Raw genomic sequence first — 25,471 nt, 5'->3', positions numbered from 1 at the left:
GCACTACCATGCTCGGGTGATCTATGAGGGTAGAGTAGTGATGAGTGAGCACTACCATGCTCGGGTGATCTATGAGGGTAGAGTAGTGATGAGTGAGCACTACCATGCTCGGGTGATCTATGAGGGTAGAGTAGTGATGAGTGAGCACTACCATGCTCGGGTGATCTATGAGGGTAGAGTAGTGATGAGTGAGCACTACCATGCTCGGGTGATCTATGAGGGTAGAGTAGTGATGAGTGAGCACTACCATGCTCGGGTGATCTATGAGGGTAGAGTAGTGATGAGTGAGCACTACCATGCTCGGGTGATCTATGAGGGTAGAGTAGTGATGAGTGAGCACTACCATGCTCGGGTGATCTATGAGGGTAGAGTAGTGATGAGTGAGCACTACCATGCTCGGGTGATCGGTACTCACAACCAGAAGCTGGACACTTGTGTACAAAGAATAATGGAAGTCAATGGGAAACTCAAGCATTTTTTTAAGAAGATCTTCCTCATTGACTTCCATTACACTCGGGTACTCGAATCGCGCCCATCCGAGCGACCAACTGCTCATTATGAGTTCTGAGCACCCCGCGGTAATAAGTGTGCCTAGTGTTTGCTCCTGTAGTGTGGGCCCCATTTATACTTCTATCTTGTCAGATTTATTGACATAGCAGAATTAATAATAATAACTTTTATTTCTTTAGCGCCAACATATTCCACAGCATTTTACAATTCAAAGCGGATATGTACAGACAATGTAAGACATTCCAGAATAACACAATTCATCAGATACCAACAGGAGTGGTGGCCCTTGAGGAATTCGGGAAGGCACAAAAAGTGTAACTTTCACCTCTGCAATGTGTCCTGTGATGTCTGTAAGGGTATGTGCCTACGATCAGTGTCCGCAGCGTTTTTGATGCTCCGTGTTTTCGCTGCATTTAAAACGCTGTGTTGTGCAGTACAAGCACAGTGAATGGGATTTATAGAAATCTCCGGCCCACTGGGCCTCTTTTCTCCACAGTATAAACTAACATGTGACGTGGCTTCCCGAGCCACCGCATGTCAATTTATTTTTGCGGAGATGCGAGTGTTCTGAGCAAGGAGAACAGAGAGACATTCTGCAGCGCCCAGAATCTTGATTGTGTGCATGGGCGTTGGGTTGTCCTGCGGAGAACAATAGCGCCACTGCAGGAGGGAAGGCACCCTGCATCTAGAACGCAGCGTGTCCTGATTGTGGGAACGTACCCTAAGGCTGGGGCCACACGGGGATCTACTGCGATCCTCGCATGACACTCAGTTTACGCTAGCAGCACAGCGGGAGCGGAGTGTCATGCGAGTGTCACTGCAACTGAGGTCCAATCATGTGATCGGACCACAGCTGAGGAGGGGCGGGCCGGCGCTGAGGAGGGCAGGGAGGGATTTATCTCCTTCTCTCCTCCATTGCCGGCTATTGCCATTCTCGCCCTGCACTCGCGGTACACCAGTGTACCGCGAGTGCAGTGCAGTTTTTCTCTCGCCCCATAGACTTGAATGGGTGCGAGAGAAACAAGGATTGGATTGCACCTGCAGCATGCCACAATTGTTTTCTCAGTCCGATTAGGGCTGAGAAAATAATCGCTCATGAGTGCTGACACACCGGCTAATATTGGTCCGAGTGGAATGTGATGTTTTATCTCATTCCACTCGCTCCGATTTTCACGCCGTGTGTCTTAAGCGGGCTTTACACGCTGCGATATCGGTACCGATATCGCTAGCGTGGGTACCCGCCCCCATCTGTTGTGCGACACGGGCAAATCGCTGTCCGTGCCGCAGAACATCGCCCAGACCCGTCACACGTACTTACCTACCCGGCGACGTCGCTGTGACCGGTGATCCGCCTCCTGTCTAAGGGGGCGGTTCGTTCAGCTTCACAGCGACTTCACAGCGACGTCACAGCTGCGTCACTGAACCGCCGCCCAATAGAAGCGGAGGGGCGGAGATGAGCGGGACGTAACATCCCGCCCACTTTTTTCCTTCCGCATAGCGGCCGGGAGGCAGGTAAGGAGAAGTTCCTCGTTCCTGCTTTGTCACACGGAGCGATGTATGCTGCCACAGGAACGAGGAACAACTTCGTTACTGCTGCAGTAACGATAATTGAGAATGGACCCCCATGTCACCGATGAGCGATTTCTTTGTCGCTCCATTGGGAGACCCAGACAATTGGGTGTATAGCTTCTGCCTCCGGAGGCCACACAAAGTATTACACTTTAAAAAGTGTAACCCCTCCCCTCTGCTATACACCCTCCCGTGCATCACGGGCTCATCAGTTTTTTGCTTTGTGTTGAAGGAGGCACACATTCACGCAAGCTCCACGTTTTAGTCAGCAGCAGCTGCTGACTTTATCGGATGGAAGAAAAGAGGGCCCCTATGGGGCCCCCGGCATGCTCCCTTCTCACCCCACTCAGGTCGGCGGTGTTGTTAAGGTTGAGGTACCCATTGCGGGTACACAGGCTGGAGCCACATGCCGCTTTCCTTCCCCATCCCTTAGGGGCTCTGGGGAAGTGGGATCCTATCCGGTCATCCAGACACTGGGACCGGTCTCCCTCCGCAGCCCCTGGGGGAATCTGCCGGACAGGAGACGGAGTATCGTCAGGGACATGGCCCTGCATCCACAGGTACTCTGTGTCCCCGTTGGGACGGCGCATAAAGCACCTTGGGCCCAGACGCTGCAGCGACTGCGGCGTGGGTATGGGTCCGGGACTACCGTGCCGACCGTGCACTGCCGGCCGGCCGCGGTTTTAACTTTAGTCCCCGGCTTTTGCGGCCTAGTATAGTATTCTCCCGCCCCCAGGCCTGCCAGTCAGGGAAAAGGGCGGGACGGTCGGTATGACGCCGACAGTGAGGGCTGGAGTACACTGAGCTGTCCTCCGCCCCCCTCACTACTCACGCTGGGGCACCAGATTCCCGCACTTTTGTGACTACGCCCACGCCTCCCTCCTCCTCAGAGAACCCCGTCAGCCATTTTTTCAGCACATTCTGCAGTGGAGAACTTCTGGCTGCAGCTGAGGGAGACCCGGGGCAGGGAATCTGGTGGCCACAAGCCACATGCCGTTTTCCTTCCCCATCCCTTAGGGGCTCTGGGGAAGGGGGATCCTAACCGGTCATCCAGCCACTGGGACCGGGCTCCCTCCGCAGCCCCTGGGGGAATCTGCCGGACAGGAGACGGAGTATCGTCAGGGACATGGCCCTGCATCCACAGGTACTCTGTGTCCCCGTTGGGACGGTGCATGAAGCACCTTGGGCCTCAGACGCAGCTGCGACTGCGGTGTGGATTTTTTGTCTGGGACTACCGCGCCGACCGTGCCGGTCTGCCGGCCGCGGTTTTTACTTTAGTCCCCGGCTTTTGCGGCCTAGTGTGTTAAACTCCCGCCCCTGAGCCTGCCAGTCAGGGAGAAAGGCGGGACGGTCGGTATGATGCCGACAGTGAGGGCTGGAGCACACTTCGCTGTCCTCCGCCCCCCTCACGGATCACTATGGGCCACCAGATTCCCGCACTTTTGTGACTAACATCATCAGGGACAGAGCCCTGCATCATAAGGTACTCTGTGTCCCCTGAGGGACGGTGCATGCAGCATCTGTGTTACAATCGCCGCAGCGGTTGCTGAGTGTTTTGTGAGACTGGGACTACCGCGCCGACCGCGCCATGTTTGCCGGCCGCGTTTTTAAATTTAGTCCCCGGCTCTTACGGCCTAGTGCCATATACTCCCGTTCTCCGGCCTGCCAGTCAGGGGTAACGACGGGACGGCCGACTGGACGTCGGCAGGGAGGGCTGGAGCATACGTTGGTATCCTCCTTCCCCCTCACTGAGCACTGGGGGGCACCAGTTTTTCAGGTGCTGACCCCCCTTGGTGCCGCAGTGTATATATATATATATATATATATGTTTATTTTACAACCTGTACCTCTTGTGCGCCTATATTACAGGCACTGCACAGATGACAGGGACAGAGTTTGCATGTTGGAATCAGCAAATCTCTGAATAGCTTTCACATTCCAGGACTCAGTCTATGGACAGAGGGTCTGCTAAGATACTGGAAGCCTTGCAGTCCAGACCGATAACACAGGGCCAGGGAGCTGTGAATTCATCGCTCCCGGGTCCCTCTGGGTCGGTACAACAAGGGGCTCCTGGGGTAACACCCAGATCCCACGGTGAGAACTCCGTCACGGACCGCGGCCTATGATAGGCTAAGCGGGCCCGCTGGGAACCTTCCCCGACTTCATCAGGAGTGCGTGTTTCGATCACTCTAACTCCAGAGGGGCCGTCCAGTAGCACAGAACTTGACGGACAAGCGCTTACTAAGCGCCTTATTGACACGCGTTACCCTTTTCCCCCCTGACGTGCTTAAAGGTTGGGCTCAGTGTCACAGGGTGGATCCTCCAGTCTCTACGCTGGCGGCTAGATCCGTAGTATTAGTGGCAGATGTCCATCTCTCACGAATGCCACTGACAGGCAAATAAAGCTTATGATGAAATCCATCTATGAAGCCATAGTCGCATCTTTTGCTCCAGCCTTCGCAGCCGTGAGGGCACTCCAAGCTATCTCAGCTTCTCTGGCTGAGATTATTGCGGTTGCACATACCTCTGCCACGCAGGTTGTGTCCTTCACTTCTCAGGCGTAGGTTTTTTCGTTCTACGCCATGAACGCCGTTCCTGGACGCTGCGAGCCGTACAGCGGTAGCATCCACCAATTCGGTGGCAGTCTGCAGGGCCATGTGGCTACGTGAATGGAAGGCAGGCTCTGCTTCCAGGAAGTTCTTAGCCGGTTTGCCATTTTCTGGCGACCGTTTGTTTGGCGAGCAATTGGATGAAGTTACTAGACAGTCTCGTCCTTGCCCCAGTCCAAAGGTTTCGGTCATTTCGGTCCTCAGCAAAGTTCCGTTCCTCCACGTCCAACAGGTCAGAGGAAGGCTAGAGGAACTCTTCTGCATGGCGGTCTAAGTCACAAGACGGCTTCCTCATGACTTCGGCCTCACCAAGACCGCGTCCTCGGTCGGTGGCAGGCTCTCCCGCTTTTGCGACGCCTGGTGGCCACATGTCCAAGACCGATGGGTGAGAGACATTCTGTCTCATGGTTACAGGATAGAGCTCTGCTCTCGTCCTCCGACTCGTTTCTTCAAAACATCTCCGCCCCCCGAGCGAGCCGATGCACTTCTTCAGGCGGTGAACACTCTGAAGCCTCGATGTCACAAGGAGACTTCCTAGCATCAATTGACATTAAGGATGCTTATCTCCATGTGCTGATCGCACCCGAGCTTCAACGCTTTCTGCGTTTCGCCATCAGCAGCGTTCACTACAGACAGGGGTGCAATCTCTCCTTCGGGCCCAGTCACCCCTTGAGGCGCCTCATGCACTGTCTCAGGAAGATGGTGGCAGCAAGGGAGGCAGTTCCCTTGCGCAGTTTCGTCTGCGTCCGATTCTATCGGACACCGCAAATGGGACAGGAGGTCGACGTCCCTAGACAAGAACGTCTCTCTTTCCCTTGCAGCAAAACCTCTCTTCAGTGGTGTCTTCTTTCCACTTCCTGGGCGAAGGAAAAATCCTTCCGGCCCCCAGCCGGGGCTGTGGTCACGTCGGACGCGAGTCTGTCAGGGTGGGGAGCGGTCTTCCTCCACCACTCGGCTCAGGGAACCTGGACTCCGACAGAGTCCTCCCCTCGGTTCTATGTTCTGGAGATAAGGGCAGTGGATCTAGCCCTAAAGGTGTTCCAGGGCGGCACACGCAGTCGTCAAGCCTTCCGAGCAGTCCGGCGGATTCGGCTGTGGGCGGAAGCCACAACCTCCAACATCTCCGCAGTTCACATCCCGGGCGTAGAAAACTGGGAAGCAGATTTTCTCAGTCGCCAGGGCATCGACGCAGGGGAATGGTCTCTTCACCTGCACGTGTTTCTAGAGATCTGTTGCCGCTGGGGAACGCCGGACGTCGATCTAATGGCGTTTCAGCACTACAACAAAGTCCCGGCATTCATGGCTCGGTCCAAGGATCACAGAGCTCTGGCGGCAGACGCGCTAGTTCACGACTGGTCGCAGTTTCGACTGCCTTATGTATTTCCTCCTCTGGCACTACTGCCCAGAGTGTTACGCAAGATGAGGTCAGACTGTCGCCGCGCCATCCTCGTTGCTCCAGACTGGCCGAGGTGATCGTGGTACCCGGATCTGTGGCACCTCACGGTGGGTCAACCGTGGACTCTCCCAGACCGACCAGACTTGCTGCCTTAAGGGCCATATTTCCTTCTGAATTCTACGGCTCTAAACCTCACTGTGTGGCCATTGAGTCCGGGCTCCTAGCGTCATCAGGGATATCTCCAGATGTCATTGCCACCATGAGACAGGCCAGGAAACCAACGTCCGCCAAGATCTATCACAGGACTTGGAGGATCTTCTTATCCTGGTGCTCTGATCAGGGTTTTACTCCCTGGCCGTTTGCCTTGCCCACTTTCTTTCGCAAAGGGTGGCCTTCCTAGACTCAGTCACATCACTCAGAAGAGTATCTGAGCTGGCAGCGCGGTCATGCAAATCCCCCTTCCTGGTGTTTCACCAGGATAGGGTGGTTCTACGTCCGGTCCCGGACTTTCTCCCTAAGGTATCCCCGTTTCGTCTTACACTCTTGGGGTCCGCATCCAGTTCACCAATGTGAAAAGGATTTGCATTTATTAGATCTGGTGAGAGCACTCCGGCTCTACATTTCTCGCACGGCGCCCCTGCGCCGGTCTGATGCGCTCTTGTCCTTATCACGGACCAGAGTAAGGGATTTCAGGTTTTCAAGTCAACCTTGGCTCGGTGAATCAAGGAACCGATTCTTGAAGCCTACCGTTCTTGTAGGCTTCCGATTCCTGCAGGGCTGAAGGCCCATTCTACCAGAGCCGTCGGTGTCCTGGGCATTGCGACACCAGGCTACGGCTCGGCAGGTGTGTCAAGCGGCTACCTGGTCGAGTCTGCACACTTTCACGAAACACTATCAGGTGCATGCCGATGATTCGGCAGATGCCAGCCTGGGTAGGCGACTCCTTCAGGCGGCAGTTGCCCACCTGTAAGAGGGGGCCGTTTTTCGGCTCTTTTTTATCGAGGTATTCTTTTACCCACCCAGGGATTGCTTTTGGACATCCCAATTGTCTGGGTCTCCCAATGGAGCGACAAAGAAGAAGGGAATTTTGTTTACTTACCGTAAATTCCTTTTCTTCTAGCTCCTATTGGGAGACCCAGCACCCGCCCCTGTTCCCTTCGGGCTGTTGTTCTTTTGTGTACACATGTTGTTCACGTTGAATTGTTCCTTTGGTTCATGGTTTCAGTTCTCCGAACATCCTTCGGATTGAATTTACCTTAGACCAATTTATAAGTTTCCTCCTTCCTGCTTTGGCACCAAAACTGATGAGCCCGTGATGCACGGGAGGGTGTATAGCAGAGGGGAGGGGTTACACTTTTTAAAGTGTAATACTTTGTGTGGCCTCCGGAGGCAGAAGCTATACACCCAATTGTCTGGGTCTCCCAATAGGAGCTAGAAGAAAAGGAATTTACGGTAAGTAAACAAAATTCCCTTCTTTGCATGTTTTTGCGACGATGGAAAATCGCTCATAGGTGTCACACGCAACGGCATCGCTAAAGCGACCGGATGTGCGTCACCAATTCTGTGACCACCCCAACGACTTCGCATTAGCGATGTCGTAGCGTGTAAAGCCCCCTTTAGGCCTAAAGGCCCCGTCATATGCAACAACGTATTAACGATATATCGCCGGGGTCACTGATTCCATGACGCACATCCGGCATCGTTAGCGACATCGTTGCGTGTGACATTCACGAATGACCGTTAACGATGGAAAATACTCACCAAATCGTCCATTGTTGACACGTCGTTCATTTTCAAAATATCGTTGATTGTTGAGGACGCAGGTTGTTCGTCGTTCCTTCAGCAGCACTCATCGCTACGTGTGACACCTCGGGAACGACGAACTGCAGCTTACCTGCCGCCACCGGCAATGAGGAAGGAAGGAGGTGGGCGGGATGTTACGGCCGCTCATCTCCGCCCCTCCGCTTCTATTGGGCGGCCGCTTAGTGACGCCGCACGAACCGCCCCCTTAGAAAGGAGGCAGATCGCCGTCCACAGCGACGTCGCTAGGCAGGTAAGTGCGTGTGACGGCTCCTAACGATATTGTGCGCCACGGGCAGCTATTTGCCCGTGATGCACAAACGCCGGGGGCGAGTGCTTTCACCAGCGATATTGCTGCGTGTAAAGCCCCCTTAACAGTCACACGATTAAAGCCCTCACATATTAGACATCTCTCAGATGATCAGTCATTCTGATGACAGCTGTCACCCCGACTTCCACATACACCACTGCTCATTTGCGCTCTCCTGTGTCCTCTGAGGGAGCCCCTGCCATAATACCTACCAGCGACTTATTTCCTTTTTAGAAAAATTAAAATGTTGGCTTAGTCGGGTCCTCTTTGCCATCATCACCTGTGAGTAGACCCTCCATGCACAATAGATGGAGAGCCGAAATCAGCGGCTCTGAACAACCAGTGTGTATATGGCCTTTACTCCAGGCCTGACTATGTGCAGCCGGTGCATAAATATTAACTCCCTTTTCTACCCTAGAAAGCCAAGAAAGGAGGCCATATCCTAAACTTCTCCATTTCCTCAGACTTCCAAGCTCATTTTATTTAGTATTACATACTGTATTTTATTATTTACTATTGTCCAAAACCTGCCAGCTGTGGAGCAAGTGGAGGCTCCTTAGCCCCAAAACGTAATATCCAAGAGGACCCCGAAATGAGTGTATGTGTGTAATAAATACACCGATGGCTTGCATAGAGCACTGTTTGCAGATGCACAGTCACAAGCCCGCAGCCTATTAGGCGACACCCATACTATGAGATCAGGCGGGCTGCCAAGCCGTACCCCACCTGTGTACCATACAGGGACAGAAACTCTAATATGCAAGGCCTAACAGAAAGGGGCCTGGCTGCATCCTGTACAAAAAATGAGGTTTAGTTGGTATTATGGCCATAAGACGGAAGCCTACACCCTCGTCACGAGAACCTCATGCTTGTAGGTCCCTACACTAATATATATATATATATATATATATATATATATATATATATATATATATATATATATATATATATATATATATATATATATATTATAAAAAAGCAACAAAAAAGAAATCCAGCAATCGCCCTCTCTATGTTTTGGAGGCGTGTGTGTGATTTGCTCCTCCGGTGATGCCTCCACCTAGTGGGGGTTTAGCTGTATCCTGCTGGAGTAGTAGTCTTTGGCCTAGGTAATGTACAGCTGCAGTTCCATCTTCGCTGTAAGTAATATCTAGTAATTGGGTTTATAATCATCAATATTCCATTTTTTCTCGATTCTTTCTAATGATGTTTTTACCTCTTTGTCATCAGTTATTGAAGACCTCACACAAAAGACGGGAAACTTTAAGCAATATTCCATCTTCTGCAATATGCTGCACTCCGCTCTCACGCAGGTAAGGTTTCTACACTTATATAAGAAACAATCTGATCAGGCAAATGCCGAATGACAGTGACATTCCTTTAATCTGGTAATCCGGAAAGGCTGAAGTTCTTGGCTTGCAATAGTGTAATGTGTTGGATCAGGAGATCAAAGTGGTTATTAAGGATATGTTCCCACGGGAGACTAAACCTGCGGATTTATCTGCGGAAAATCCGCGGATTTTCTGGATTTTCCAGATAAATCCGCAGGTTTCAGCATGTACATACACTCCCCATGTTATCCTATGGGACATGGGGAGTGCTGTGTCCATGCTGCGGATATGTGCGGCTGCGGACCATGCTGCGGATGTCCTGCAGCCACACGTAATTGCATGTCAATTCTTTCTGCGGAAATCCCAGCTCTCCACTATGGAGATAGAAGCCGAGACTTCCGCAGGTAAGCCGCAGGAATGTCCGCAGCTATTTCGCTGTACTACCGCAGCAATGGATAGCTGCGGCTGTACCTACGGATATATCTACAGGTACAAACTCCCGTGGGCACATAGCCTTAGGGTTAGACGGACCACTAATGTGTGACCTCAGCGATTTCCCTAGCCACGATCACAATGGGGGGCTGTTCCGGTCCTGTGAGGGTCATGCCCCCTTTAGTGTTTGCACATTGGATTGTCAGCACTGTACTGCTGCTCGTCCCATTAAGTAGGATATTGACCCATGAGAACCTTATTAAAGGGGTTGAACCAAAATTATAACATATATCACCTTTCCTGTGGATACGTTGCTTAGTTTTTGGATGGTGTTCAGTTATTGGGGTCTCAAGTCTAATTTTAATGGAGCCGTGATAGGAGTAATGGAGGATACAGTGCACAGCAGTGCGAATGTTTGACCGACCGGGGATTCAGAAGCCTTGTAAATTATCAGGGTCCTATCTCTGCGTATCCTAGAAGTCAACAACTTATCAACGCAATTCTTTTCTTTGTCGCTCCATTGGGAGACCCAGACAATTGGGTGTATAGCTTCTGCCTCCGGAGGCCACACAAAGTATTACACTTTAAAAAGTGTAACCCCTCCCCTCTGCCTATACACCCTCCCATGGATCACGGGCTCCTCAGTTTTATGCTTTGTGTGGAAGGAGGCACACATCCACTCATGCATTCTCAATTTAGTTATGTCGGTTGGAAGAAAAGAGGGCCCCCACGGGGTCCCAGGCATGTTCCCTTCTCACCCCACTACGTCGGCGGTGTTGTTAAGGTTGAAGTACCCATTGCGGGTACAGAGGCTGGAGCCACATGCCGTCTCCTTCACCATCCCTTATGTGGCTCTGGGAGAAGTGGGATCCTAAGCGGTCATCCATTTACTGGGACCGTGCTCCATCCGCAGCCCCTGTGGGACCCTGCTGGACCAGAGCCTCTTCAACCTCAGGGACCGGGCCCTGCAACTCTAAGGTACTCTGTGTCCCCATAGGGGACTGTGCAGGAGCGCACCTTCTTCCCGGAAGCCGCGGCGGCTGCTGAATTCAGGAGGCCGATGGACTTCCGCGCCGACCGTGCCTGCTTGTCGGGCGCGGTCTCAAATTTAGTCCCCGGCTTCATCGCGGCCTAGTCGCAAAAATCCCGCCCCCGGGCCTGCCTGTCAGGGGTAAGGGCGGGATTACCGACCTGACGTCGGATGTGAGGGCCGGAGCATCCTGCATGTTTCCTCCCCCCTCACTGATCACTGTGGGGACCCAAGATTCCCGCACTTTTCTGGCGCCGCCCACGGCTCCACTCCTCCCCTGAGAGCTCCGGCAGCCATTTTTTGGCATTCTGCCGGTGGAGGATTCTTAGTGAACAGCTCTGCAGCTCCGGGGGATCCAAGGCAGGGAATCTGGAGGACACACACCGCTCGTTAGCGGTCGGTAAGCCACACCGGTCACCCGATGCTGGTCCCCCTAGGGTGCCGGATTAGATACGTATATATCTATATCTATCTGTTCGGTGGGCTGTATACCCCTTTCCCATATACCCTCAGTGATCACTCTCCTAGGAGACAACAGCATGTCGTCCACAAGGAGCAAAGCTGCTAAGGCACAGGTTTTTTTTTGCGGCCTGTACCTCTTGTGGGGCTATGTTACCTGCGGGTTCCACCTACCCTCACTGTGAGCAATGCTCGACTCCTGCCTCGCTTGCTCAGCCGGAGCCTCGGACACTGGTGGGCCCCTCGGCTCATGTAGACCCCCCCTGCTCCCCCTGACCAGGCTGCAGGGACAGAGTTCGCCTCTTTTGCTGAGAAACTCTCTGAGTCACTTTCTCAATCCATTGCACAGTCTATGGACAAATGGTCTTCTAAGCTGCTAGAGGCTTTGCAGTCCAGACCGGACCTTTCACAGGCCCCGGCCCCTGTTGGCTCGTCGCCTCCAGGCCCCTCTCGGTCCGCGCCGCAGCGCACTCCCAGGTTGGCCCCTCGGTCTCAGGCGGAGGACTCCTGCCCGGACCGCAGTCCTAGACCGGCTAAGCGGGCTCTCTGGGACTCTTCCCCGACTTCCTCTCGCTGCTCGGGATCCCAGCTTGAGGACTCTCTGGAGGACGAGGCGGACGTCGCAGCTCAGGGCTCTGACCCGGACGTCGCCCTTAACCTTGATACACCTGAGGGGGACGCCTTAGTAAATGATCTTATCTCGTCCATCAACCAGGTGTTAGATCTCTCTCCCCCGCCTCCTCCTGTAGAGGAGTCGGCGTCTCAGCAGGAGAAACACCAGTTTCGGTTCCCCAAACGTACACGCAATACGTTTTTTGATCACTCTAACTTCAGGGACGCTGTCCAGAAACCCAGAGCGGTCCCGGACAAGCGCTTTACTAAGCGCCTCACTGACACACGTTACCCCTTCCCATCTGAAGTAGTTAAGGGTTGGGCTCACTGTCCCAAGGTGGATCTTCCAGTCTCAAGATTGGCGGCTAGATCCGTGGTGTCGGTTGCAGATGGCTCATCGCTAAAGGATGCCACTGACAGACAGAGCTCCTGGTGAAGTCCATCTATGAGGCCACGGGCGCGTCTTTTGCCCCGGCCTTTGCAGCCGTGTGGGCACTCCAAGCTATCTCGGCTTGTCTGACTGAGATTAATGCTGTCACACGTAATTCTGCTCCGCAAGTTGTGTCTTTGACCTCTCAGGCGTCAGCCTTTTCATCCTACGCCATGAACGCCGTCCTGGACTCTGCTAGCCGTACAGCTGTAGCATCCGCTAACTCTGTGGCAGTCCGCAGGGCCATGTGGCTACGCGAATGGAAGGCAGACTCGGCTTCCAAGAGGTTCTTAACCGGTTTGCCGTTTTCTGGCAACCGTTTGTTTGGCGAACGATTGGATGAGATTATTAAGGAATCCAAAGGAAAGGACTCTTCCTTACCCCAGTCCAAACCTAAGAGACCTCAACAGAGAAAGGTTCAATCGAGATTTCGGTCCTTTCGTCCCTCCGCCAAGTCCCAATCCTCTTCGTCCAACAGGCCGGAGAAAGGCCAGAGGAACTCCTATGCGTGGCGATCCAAGTCTCGCCCACAATAGGCCGCAGGAGGCACTGCCTCCAAGGCAGCTTCCTCATGACTCTCGGCCTCCCCTGACCGCATCCTCGGTCGGTGGCAGGCTCTCCCGCTTTGGCGACGCCTGGTGGCCACATGTTCAAGACCGATGGGTGAGAGACATTCTGTCTCATGGTTACAGGATAGAGTTCAGCTCTCGTCCTGCGGCTTGCTTCTTCAGAACCTCTCCGACCCCCGCTCAGGCCGATGCACTTTTTCAGGCAGTAGCCGCTCTAAAGATGGAAGGAGTTGTGATCCCCGTTCCCCTTCAGGAACGTGGTCGCGGATTTTACTCCAACTTGTTCATGGTGCCAAAAAAGGACGGGTCATTCCGTCCCGTTCTGGACCTCAAGCTACTCAACAGACATGTGAGAACCAGACGGTTCCGGATGGAATCTCTCCGCTCGGTCATCGCCTCAATGTCACAAGGAGACTTCCTAGCATCGATCGACATCAAAGATGCTTATCTCCATGTACCGATCGCACCCGAGCATCAACGTTTCCTGCGTTTCGCCATCGGGGACGAACATCTCCAGTTCGTGGCATTGCCTTTCGGCTTGGCGACAGCCCCACGGGTTTTCACCAAAGTCATGGCATCCGTTGTGGCGGTCCTGCATTCTCAGGGCCACTCGGTGATTCCATACTTGGACGATCTCCTAGTCAGGGGCCCGTCTCGGGTGGCGTGTCAACGAAGTCTATCTGTCGCTCTGGCGACTCTCCAGCGGTTCGGGTGGATCATCAACTTCCCGAAATCCAAGTTGACACCGACCCAATCACTGACGTACCTTGGGATGGAGTTTCATACCCAGCAAGCGTTAGTCAAGCTTCCGAGCGACAAACGGCTTTCTCTGCAGGCAGGGGTGCAATCCCTTCTTCGGAGTCAGTCACACCCCTTAAGGCGCCTCATGCACTTCCTGGGGAAGATGGTGGCAGCTATAGAGGCAGTCCCGTTCGCGCAATTCCATCTTCGGCCACTCCAATGGGACATTCTCCGCAAATGGGACAGGAGTTCGGCTTCCCTCGACAGGAACGTCTCTCTTTCCCTTGCAACCAAGACGTCACTTCAGTGGTGGCTCCTTCCCAATTCTCTGTCGCAGGGCGAATCTTTCCTACCCCCAACCTGGGCTGTGGTCACCACGGACGCGAGCCTGTCAGGGTGGGGAGCGGTTTTTCTCCACCACAGGGCTCAGGGAACCTGGACTCCGGTAGAGTCTTCCCTTCAGATCAATGTTCTGGAGATAAGGGCAGTGTATCTAGCCCTATTGGCTTTCCATCGGTGGCTGGAGGGCAGGCAGATTCGTATCCAGTCGGACAACGCCACTGCCGTCGCATACATCAACCACCAAGGTGGCACTCGCAGTCGTCTAGCCTTCCAAGAAGTCTGACGAATTCTGCAGTGGGTGGAAGCCACAGCCTCCACCATCTCCGCAGTTCACATCCCGGGCGTAGAAAACTGGGAAGCAGATTTTCTCAGTCGTCAGGGCATGGACGCGGGGGAATGGTCTCTGCACCCAGACGTGTTTCGAGAGATCTGTCGCCGCTGGGGAACGCCGGACGTCGATCTCGTGGCGTCACGGCACAACAACAAAGTCCCGGCATTCATGGCACGGTCTCAGGATCACAGAGCTCTGGCGGCGGACGCGTTAGTTCAGGATTGGTCGCTGTTTCGACTGCCTTATGTGTTTCCTCCTCTGGCGATGCTGCCCAGAGTGTTACGCAAGATCAGGTCCGACTGCCGTCGCGCCATTCTCGTCGCTCCAGACTGGCCGAGGCGGTCGTGGTACCCGGATCTGTGGCATCTCACGGTGGGTCAACCGTGGGCGCTTCCAGACCGCCCAGACTTGCTGTCACAAGGCCCGTTTTTCCATCTGAATTCTGTGGCCCTCAACCTGACTGTGTGGCCATTGAGTCCTGGCTCCTAGCGTCTTCAGGGTTATCTCAGGATGTCATTGCCACCATGAGACAGGCCAGGATGCCTACGTCCGCCAAGATCTATTACAGGTCTTGGCAAATCTTCCTATCCTGGTGCGCTAATAACGGTTTTCCTCCATGGCCGTTTGCCTTACCCACTTTTCTTTCATTCCTTCAATCTGGAATAGACAAGGGTTTGTCACTCGGCTCTCTCAAGGGCCAAGTATCGGCGCTCTCCGTGTTTTTTCAAAAGCGTCTAGCCAGGCTTCCGCAGGTCCGCACGTTCCTGCAGGGAGTTTGCCACATAGTCCCACCTTACAAGCGTCCGCTAGAACCCTGGGATCTTAACAGGGTGCTAACGGCTCTTCAGAAACCACCTTTCGAGCCGCTGCGGGATGTCTCTCTATCACGTCTTTCTCAGAAGGTGGCCTTCCTGGTAGCAGTCACATCACTTCGGAGAGTGTCTGAGCTCGCAGCGCTGTCATGCAAAGCCCCCTTCCTGGTGTTTCACCAGGATAAGGTGGTTCTGCGTCCTGTCCCGGAATTTCTCCCTAAGGTGAAATTCCCCTTTTCATCTCAATTAGGATATCTCCTTACCTTCATTTTGCCCTAATCCAATTCACCAGTGTGAAAGGGATTTGCACTCTTTGGATCTTGTGAGAGCACTCCAGCTCTACGTGTCTCGCACGGCGCCCCTGCGTCGTTCAGATGCGCTCTTTGTCCTTGTCGCTGGCCAGCGTAAGGGCTCGCAGGCTTCCAACTCAACCTTGGCTCGGTGGATCAAGGAACCAATTCTCGAAGCCTACCGTTCTTCTGGGCTTCCGCTTCCTTCAGGGCTGAAAGCCCATTCTACCAGAGCCATGGGTGCGTCCTGGGCATTGCGGCACCGGGCTACGGCTCAGCAGGTGTGTCAGGCAGCTACGTGGTCTAGTCTGCACACTTTCACGAAGCACTATCAAGTGCATACCTATGCTTCGGCAGACGCCAGTCTAGGTAGGCGAGTCCTTCAGGCGGCGGTTGCCCACCTGTAAGAGGGGGCCGTTTTTCGGCTCTTTTTATTGAGGTATTCTTTTACCCACCCAGGGACTGCTCTTGGACGTCCCAATTGTCTGGGTCTCCTAATGGAGCGACAAAGAAGAAGGGAATTTTGTTTACTTACCGTAAATTCCTTTTCTTCTAGCTCCTATTGGGAGACCCAGCACCCGCCCCTGTGCCCTTCGGGCTGGTTGTTCTTTTGTGTACACATGTTGTTCATGTTGAATTGTTCTTTTGGTTCATGGTTTGCAGTTCTCCGAACATCCTTCGGATTGCATTTACCCTAGACCAATTTATAAGTTTCCTCCTTCCTGCTTTTGCACCAAAACTGAGGAGCCCGTGATCCACGGGAGGGTGTATAGGCAGAGGGGAGGGGTTACACTTTTTAAAGTGTAATACTTTGTGTGACCTCCGGAGGCAGAAGCTATACACCCAATTGTCTGGGTCTCCCAATAGGAGCTAGAAGAAAAGGAATTTACGGTAAGTAAACAAAATTCCCTTCTTTTCAGCTTTTCATCGGATGATCCCATTTACTACTTAACCACAGGATAGGTGATAACTCGCTGATTGGCGGGGGTCCGACCACTGGGCCCGCACCGATCGCCAAAATTGTGACTTTTATCTCCGATAGATTGGGCACCAATCTGCTGTCCATTCATCTTTTTTGTGGGACTCTTGAATGCTGGGTTTTTGGGTTGTGCGTTTTGTTTTTTTGTCCCCCCACCCCACCCCCCAACAGTCTCATAGAGCATGGATGAAACCACCGTCTGGAATCTTTGTAAGGCTACTTTCACACATCAGTTTTTGGCATCAGGCACAATCCGGCGTGTGCCTGATGCAACGGATCCGGCGCAGAATATGCAAAAACTGATGTGCCTGATCCTTTTTTTTTTTTTTTTTTGACGGTTCCAATATACCTGATCCATCAAACAGATCCGGCGCATCTGTTTTTACATCCTTTTCATTCGTTTTTTTTTGCTGGCTCCGTTTTTTTCAATACATTGGAGCATGCTCAGTTTACAAAAACGGATCAGACGGCCGCATCCGTTTTTTACCGCAATACGCCGGATCCGGCATCCATAGGCTTCCATTGTAAAACACGCCGGATCCAGCGCGATGCGGGTTTTTTGCCGGATAAAAAAAACGTTACAAGATACGTTCCCTCCGGCCGCCGCTTTAGGCAATTATCCGGCAAAAGCTGGATGCAAAGCTATCAGACACAATCCGGCGCTAATACAAATCAATGGGGATAAAACTGATCCGGCGCCGGATCCGTTTTACCCATTTTTTTCCGGATTGTGCCTGATGGAAAAAAACTGATGTGTGAAATTAGCCTTAGTGGGATAAAAGTTCTGCGATCTGCCGATCGGTGCTGGTCCCAGCAGTTAAATCTTTGCTAAACCTATATCATTTCACCATACATCCCCTTTAAGTGATAAGTTGCAATTTTGAGCAGTCTGGTTACGGTTAGCGTAACATGAGCACGGCTATCTGCGGTGGGTTTTTTTTTCTCCACTTAAAGGGAACAAATCACCAGGATTTTCGTATATAACCTAAAGCCAGTGCTATACTGGCACTATCAGGCTGATTCTATACATACCTGTAGTGGTCAGCTCGGATGTAAAAGTTTTGAAATCCAAAAAAGTAAAGTTTATAAAACTAGCTGCTAGTTGAGTGACAGTTGCACTGGAGCAGATAATATATTCATACTTATCCCCTCCCCCTGTTAGAATTAGCATAAGTATTATACAAATTATTCACTTTGTTGCAGGACCTCTGTGAGGTCATACCCATGTGACCTGGTATCCAGCTTTGTTGATTGAGGCCCCGCCCCTTCTGGTCACATGGGTATGACCTCACCACAGGTCCTGCAACAGACAAAGTGAATTGTTTGTATAATACTTATGCTAATTCTAACAGGGGGAGGGGATAACTATGAATATATTATCTAATCCTCAGCTGCTGTCACTCAAGAAGCAGCTAGTTTTATAAACTTTAGTTTTTTGGATTTCAAAACCTATACATCCGAGCTGATCACTACAGGCATGTATAGAATCAGCCTGATAGTGCCAGTAAAGCACTGGCTTTGTTATATACGAAAATCCTGGCTGGTGATTGGTTCCCTTTTTAATTTTTTGTAACATTGAGTGATAAGTCACACTACGGCCGCTTAGTGTAAATGCAGCCTAAGTAATTAATTTCAATCACGAAGTATTTGTGTCGCCCAGGGAATGGGGTACTCGGTCTGGGCGGTGTATCACTGGGGAATGTCACTTTGGTGGCCGTTGCCCGGTTCCATGACCCTGGCGACGCTTTTTAATAGGGAGTATTTACAGGGGAGATTAAAGTCATTGGTGTGACGCCACCTGCGGGTTGTGGTTAAGATGGTGGAACCGCCGCTGCTGAGTTGATTATCCCCCAGGGCTGATAAGTAATGGCAGCTGTGGTGGTAGGCCCTCCGCAGGTAGGGCTGAGCTCAGGGGATGTATGATGGAGACTTTCGCCGAAGAAGGGAGACCACACAGAGGGTAGTAATTAACAGTCTCTACTCACTCTTGACCCGGCTGGTTCAGGTCCCTGTAGTTCCAGTGCCAGTTTGATGACTCTGTTGCTCTGTCCCCGGCACCCTCAGTGTGGTTGGGTCCCCGTCGCTTGGAGCTGGTTTGGGGCCCGACTGTCTTTTGGGAGTCTCCTCGTCCATACGGCGGGCAGTGTGCGCCCTGTAGGGCCGGTCCATGGTCCCGAACCCTGATCCTTGCTTTACTGGTGGTACCCCTGGATTTGTGGGTCAGTGAGGTCCGTGAAGGTCCCCTCACTGTGCAGGTATTTGCCAGGCCGCGTGAAGCCGTCGCCTGACTTAGGGACCTGTGGCCCGTCGGTGCTCTGGTCCCAGCGGTACTCGGGTGTACCTACCCTGGCGACCACTCTCCTGTGCCCCCGGGTCACTGTTACACGACCCAGCTCTAGGCACATCTCTCTACACTTCCACTCTCTTCACTTTCCTCTGCTCAACTCTATGTCCCCTCTCGCCAGGCTGTCTAGTCCCCTGGTCTGGCTCCGTCCTCTAGGTGGCCATCCCTCTGGTGTCTGATTAGCCAATTACCCCTGGTGTGGAGTGGAAACTGAGGTTTTGGTGTGTGCAGATGTCACTGGCACTGGTGTTCCAGGTCCCTGGGGGTAGGCCCTGCATCCTGGTGAGGATGCAGTACCTAGTAGTGCCCTGAGTGGTTCAGGGACGCTACATATTGCCGACATTGTGATTGCAGTGTGCCCCGGTTATTTATGTGCTGGTTACAATGGATGTACTGAACGTTATTCCTGTCCCATCTTCTCCGCAGAGCAGTGAATCCGTCACCCTTGACCTCCTGACGTACGCGGACTTGGAGCTACTTCGGCACCGGAAAGCTGGAGGAGCGCAGCGCTCGGCTCCCCCGGCCAGGAGCGCCGCACTCAATTCCAAGCGATACTTGATTCTTATCTACTCAGTGGAATTTGACAGGTGAGTCCCATTGGCGCCTCTCTTATTATTTTACATTTGCTATATTTTCTTTTTTTTGCTCAGGTAATTATATATTTGCAGGATACATTATCCCCTCCCTCTTCCCTACATTGGTAAGCCAGACCCTGTGCACTTAAGACAAGTGATTCGAGGACTGAAAGATGAGCTGGCTGCTCTGAAACTAGCCCCGAGTGCGGAAAGTCGGGAGACCGAGGTCCGACGACTGAGAGAAGAGTAAGTATAAAGGGACTTCAACTCTCGCTTCTCGAGAACCTCTTCTTCCCACGTCGCCCTTTAGATACAGTGCAACCTTGGTTAACGAGAACAATCCGTTCTGGGAGTGTGCTTGTTAACCAAGTTACTCGTTCAGCAAAGCAAGATTTCCCATAGGAAATCATTGCAATGCAGACAATTCGTTCCACAACTTCTGCAATGTCCCATCCTGGTGCCCTATTCTGTCATTCCACACATGCACAAACTCGTACAAACACACACAAGCGCACACGCACATATATGCTCACCTTATCTTCCGTTCCATCGCTGGTCTCCTGGGACTTGCTGTTCTCCGGTGCAGGCCGTGTATCGGGTTACCATAACGACGAGGGAGGAACTTCCGCTCCCAGCGCGCTGACGTCAAAGCCAGAGCCGCTTGCCTCTGATTGGCCAGTGCGCTGCCTTTGAGTAGCGGTGACAGGAAGTTCCTACTTCGTCGCTATGGATACCGATACACAGCCTGGAGCGGCGAACTACAGGACAGAGGAGGCCAGCGATGAAATGGAAGGTACACATTATATGCTCACCCTACCTTCCGTTCCACTGCCGGCCTCATGGTACTTGTAGTTCGCTGCGAGGACGTCACGATGTACCCGGGAACTACAAGAACCATGAGACCGGCGATGGAACGGAAGGTAAGGTGAGCATAATACTGTATGTGTGTGTGTGTGCGCTTGCGTGTGTTTGTGTGGACTGCAAGTGCGGGTCAGAGCGCGGTGGATGTACGGAACCGGAAGTGTGTGCGTTGAGTATTTCTTTGTCGCTCCATTGGGAGACCCAGACAATTGGAGTGTATAGCTTCTGCCTCCGGAGGCCACACAAAGTATTACACTTTAAAAAGTGTAACCCCTCCCCTCTGCCTATACACCCTCCCGTGCATCACGGGCTCCTCAGTTTTATGCTTTGTGTGGAAGGAGGCACACATCCACTCATGCATTCTCATATTAGTTATATCGGTTGGAAGAAAAGAGGGCCCTCACGGGCCCCCCGGCATGTTCCCTTCTCACCCCACTACGTCGGCGGTGTTGTTAAGGTTGAGGTACCCATTGCGGGTACAAAGGCCGGAGCCTCATGCCGTCTCCTTCACCATCCCTTAGCGGCTCTGGGAGAAGTGGGATCCTGACCGGTCATCCATTTACTGGGACCGTGCTCCCTCCGCAGCGCCTGTGGGAATCTGCCGGACCGGAGTCTATTCATCCTCGGGGACCGGGCCCTGCAACTCTAAGGTAGTCTGTGTCCCCATGGGGACTGTGCAGGGAGCGCCTTCTTCCCGGACGCTGCAGCAGCTGCTGAATTGAGAAGACCGGCGAACTTCCGCGCCGACCGCGCCTGCTTGTCGGCCGCGGTCTTAAATTTAGTCCCCGGCTTCATCGCGGCCTAGTAGCAAAAATCCCGCCCCCGGGCCTGCCTGTCAGGGGTAAGGGCGGGACTGCCGACCTGACATCGGATGTGAGGGCCGGAGCATCCTGTATGTTTCCTCCCCCCTCACTGATCACTGTGGGGACCCCAGATTCCCGCACTTTCCTAGCGCCGCCCACGGCTCCACTCCTCCCCTGAGAGCTCCGGCAGCCATTTTTTGGCATTCTGCCGGTGGAGGATTCTCAGGGAAGAGCTCTGCAGCTCTGGGAGACCTAAGGCAGGGAATCTGGAGGACACACACTCCGCTTTTTACTTTAGCGGTCGGTAAGCCACACCGGTCACCCGGTGCTGGTCCCACTAGGGTGCCGGAATATATATATATATATATAATTTCTGTTCAGTCGGGCTGTATACCCTTTCCCATATACCCTCAGTGATCACTCTCCTAGGAGACAACAGCATGTCGTCCACAAGGAGCAAAGGTGCTAAGGCACAGGGTTTTTTTGCGGCCTGTACCTCTTGTGGGGCTATGTTACCTGCGGGTTCCACCTACCCTCACTGTGAGCAATGCTCGACCCCTGTTTCGCTTGCTCAGCCGGAGCCTCGGTCATTAGTGGGCCCCTCGGCTCATGTAGACCCCCCTGCTCCCCCTGTCCAGGCGGCAGGGACAGAGTTCGCCTCTTTTGCTGAGAGACTCTCGGAGTCACTTTCACAATCCATGGCTCAGTCTATGGACAAATGGTCTGCCAAGCTGCTTGAAGCTTTGCAGTCCAGACCGGTCCTTACACAGGCCCCGGCCCCTGTTGGATCGTCGCCTCCAGGCCCCTCTCGGTCCGCACCGCAGCGCGCTCCCAGGTTGGGCCCTAGGTCTCACGTGGAGGACTCCTGCCCGGACCACAGTCCTAGACAGGCTAAGCAGGCTCGCTGGGAATCTTCCCCGACTTCTTCACGCTGCTCGGGTTCCCAGCTTGAGGACTCGCTGGAGGACGAGACGGACGTCGCAGCTCAGGGCTCTGACCCTGACGTCGCCCTCAACCTTGATACACCTGAAGGGGATGCCTTAGTAAACGATCTTATCTCGTCCATCAACCAGGTGTTAGATCTCTCTCCCCCGCCTCCACCTGTAGAGGAGTCGGCTTCTCAGCAGGAGAAACACCAGTTTCGGTTCCCCAAACGTACACAGCCCCACGGGTGTTCACCAAAGTCATGGCATCCGTTGTGGCGGTCCTACACTCTCAGGGCCACTCGGTGATTCCCTACTTAGACGATCTCCTAGTCAGGGCACCTTCTCGGGTGGCGTGTCAACACAGCCTTACCGTCGCTCTGGCGACTCTGCAGCAGTTCGGGTGGATCATCAACTTCCCAAAATCCAAGTTGACACCGACCCAATCACTGACTTACCTCGGGATGGAGTTTCATACACAGTCAGCGGTAGTCAAGCTACCGCTGGACAAACAGCTTTCTCTGCAGGCAGGGGTGCAATCTCTTCTTCGGGGTCAGTCACACCCCTTGAGGCGCCTCATGCACTTCCTAGGGAAGATGGTGGCAGCGATGGAGGCAGTGCCGTTCGCGCAATTCCATCTGCGGCCACTCCAATGGGACATTCTCCGCAAATGGGATAGGAGGTTGACTTCCCTCGACAGGAACGTCTCTTTCCCTTGCAACCAAGACGTCTCTTCAGTGGTGGCTCCTTCCCAATTCTCTATCGCAAGGAAAATCCTTCCTACCCCCAACCTGGGCTGTGGTCACCACGGACGCGAGCCTGTCAGGGTGGGGAGCGGTTTTTCTCCACCACAGGGCTCAGGGAACCTGGACTCCGGTAGAGTCTTCCCTTCAGATCAATGTTCTGGAGATAAGGGCAGTGTATCTAGCCCTATTGGCTTTCCATCGGTGGCTGGAGGGCAGACAGATCCGTATCCAGTCAGACAACGCCACTGCCGTCGCATACATCAACCACCAGGGCGGCACGCGCAGTCGTCATGCCTTCCAGGAAGTCCGGCGGATTCTGCAGTGGGTGGAAGCCACAGCCTCCACCATCTCCGCAGTTCACATCCCGGGCGTAGAAAACTGGGAAGCAGATTTTCTCAGTCGTCAGGGCATGGACGCGGGGGAATGTTCTCTGCACCCAGACGTGTTTCGAGAGATCTGTCGCCGCTGGGGAACGCCGGACGTCGATCTCATGGCGTCACGGCACAACAACAAAGTCCCGGCATTCATGGCTCGGTCTCAAGATCACAGAGCTCTGGCGGCCGACGCGTTAGTTCAGGATTGGTCGCAGTTTCGACTGCCTTATGTGTTTCCTCCTCTGGCGATGCTGCCCAGAGTGTTACGCAAGATCAGGTCCGACTGCCGTCGCGCCATTCTCGTCGCTCCAGACTGGCCGAGGCGGTCGTGGTACCCGGATCTGTGGCATCTCACGGTGGGTCAACCGTGGGCGCTTCCAGACCGCCCAGACTTGCTGTCACAAGGGCCGTTTTTCCACCTGAATTCTGTGGCCCTCAACCTGACTGTGTGGCCATTGAGTCCTGGCTCCTAGCGTCTTCAGGGTTATCTCAGGATGTCATTGCCACCATGAGACAGGCCAGGAAACCAACGTCCGCCAAGATCTATTACAGGTCTTGGCAAATCTTCTTATCCTGGTGCTCTGATAATGGTTTTACTCCATGGCCGTTTGCCTTACCCACTTTTCTTTCATTCCTTCAATCCGGAATGGACAAGGGTTTGTCACTCGGCTCTCTCAAGGGACAAGTATCGGCGCTCTCCGTATTTTTTCAAAAGCGCCTAGCCAGGCTTCCGCAGGTCCGCACGTTCCTGCAGGGAGTTTGCCACATAGTCCCACCTTACAAGCGTCCGTTGGAACCCTGGGACCTTAACAGGGTGCTAACGGCTCTTCAGAAACCACCTTTCGAGCCGCTGCGGGATGTCTCTTTATCACGTCTTTCGCAGAAGGTGGCATTTCTAGTGGCAGTTACATCACTCCGAAGAGTGTCGGAGCTTGCAGCGCTGTCATGCAAAGCCCCCTTCCTGGTGTTTCACCAGGATAAGGTGGTTCTGCGTCCTGTCCCGGAATTTCTCCCTAAGGTGGTATCTCCTTTTCATCTCAATCAGGATATCTCCTTACCTTCATTTTGCCCTAATCCAATTCACCAATGTGAAAAGGATTTGCACTCCTTAGATCTAGTGAGAGCACTCCGACTCTACGTATCTCGCACGGCGCCCCTGCGTCGTTCATATGCGCTCTTTGTCCTTGTCGCTGGCCAGCGTAAGGGTTCGCAGGCTTCCAAGTCAACCTTGGCTCGGTGGATCAAGGAACCGATTCTCGAAGCCTACCGTTCTTCTGGGCTTCCGCTTCCTTCAGGGCTGAAAGCCCATTCTACCAGAGCCGTGGGTGCGTCCTGGGCATTGCGGCACCGGGCTACGGCTCAGCAGGTGTGTCAGGCAGCTACATGGTCTAGTCTGCACACTTTCACGAAACACTATCAAGTGCATACCTATGGTTCGGCAGACGCAAGTCTAGGTAGGCGAGTCCTTCAGGCGGCGGTTGCCCACCTGTAAGAGAGGGCCGTTTCGGCTCTTTTTATCGAGGTATTCTTTTACCCACCCAGGGACTGCTTTTGGACGTCCCAATTGTCTGGGTCTCCAGAGCGACAAAGAAGAAGGGAATTTTGTTTACTTACCGTAAATTCCTTTTCTTCTAGCTCCTATTGGGAGACCCAGCACCCGCCCCTGTGCTTTCTTCGGCGCTCTATTGGTAGACCCAGACGATTGGGTGTATAGCACTGCCTCCGGAGGCCACACAAAGCAATTACACTAAAAAATGTAAGGCCCCTCCCCTTCTGGCTATACACCCCCAGTGGGATCACTGGCTCACCAGTTTTCTGCTTTGTGCGAAGGAGGTCAGACATCCACGCATAGCTCCACTGTTTGTAGTCAGCAGTAGCTGCTGGCTATATATCGGATGGAAGAAAAGAGGGCCCATATGGGGCCCCCAGCATGCTCCCTTCTCACCCGCGGTGGTGCTTGTAAGGTTGAGGTACCTATTGCTGGTACAGAGGCTGGAGCCCACATGCTGTTTTCCTTCCACATCCCCTGGAGGGCTCTGTGGAAGTGGGATCTTGCCGGCCCCCAAGCCCTGGGGCCGGGCTCCATCCACAGACCCAGAGAACCTGCTGGATTTGGAGCGGGAGTGCCGTTCAGGGACAAGGCCCTGCAACTTTCAGGTACTCTGTGTCCCCGGCAGGCACGGACACTCTCAAGGCTTGCTGAGCGTTATAGTGCGCCGGGGACAGTAGCGCTGTGCGCTGGGGTTAGGTCACTGCAGCTTTGCTGAGTGACGTTACATGTTGGGAACTACTG

The 25,471-nt window shown here is 53.4% G+C and overlaps 1 protein-coding gene across 5 annotated transcripts in view; it reads left to right on the top strand.

Annotated features, from left to right (window-relative positions):
* The window catches only part of CCDC61 (coiled-coil domain containing 61), a 71,969-nt gene that overhangs the window by 2,984 nt on the left and 43,514 nt on the right, over positions 1-25,471 (top strand). For 4 of the 5 annotated variants that reach the window (XM_075322615.1, XM_075322614.1, XM_075322612.1 and 1 more), the window contains exons 3-5: positions 9,425-9,507; positions 19,323-19,483; positions 19,565-19,717. In XM_075322615.1, the coding sequence (XP_075178730.1) occupies positions 9,425-9,507; positions 19,323-19,483; positions 19,565-19,717 (397 nt within the window). The remainder of the gene's footprint in view (positions 1-9,424; positions 9,508-19,322; positions 19,484-19,564; positions 19,718-25,471) is intronic. The other variant, XM_075322616.1, reaches the window with a different exon arrangement.

The sequence above is a fragment of the Anomaloglossus baeobatrachus genome, chromosome 9 (genome assembly GCF_048569485.1).
Source record: "Anomaloglossus baeobatrachus isolate aAnoBae1 chromosome 9, aAnoBae1.hap1, whole genome shotgun sequence".
Lineage (NCBI taxonomy): Eukaryota > Metazoa > Chordata > Amphibia > Anura > Aromobatidae > Anomaloglossus > Anomaloglossus baeobatrachus.
This window is presented reverse-complemented; position numbering and strand designations above follow the sequence as displayed.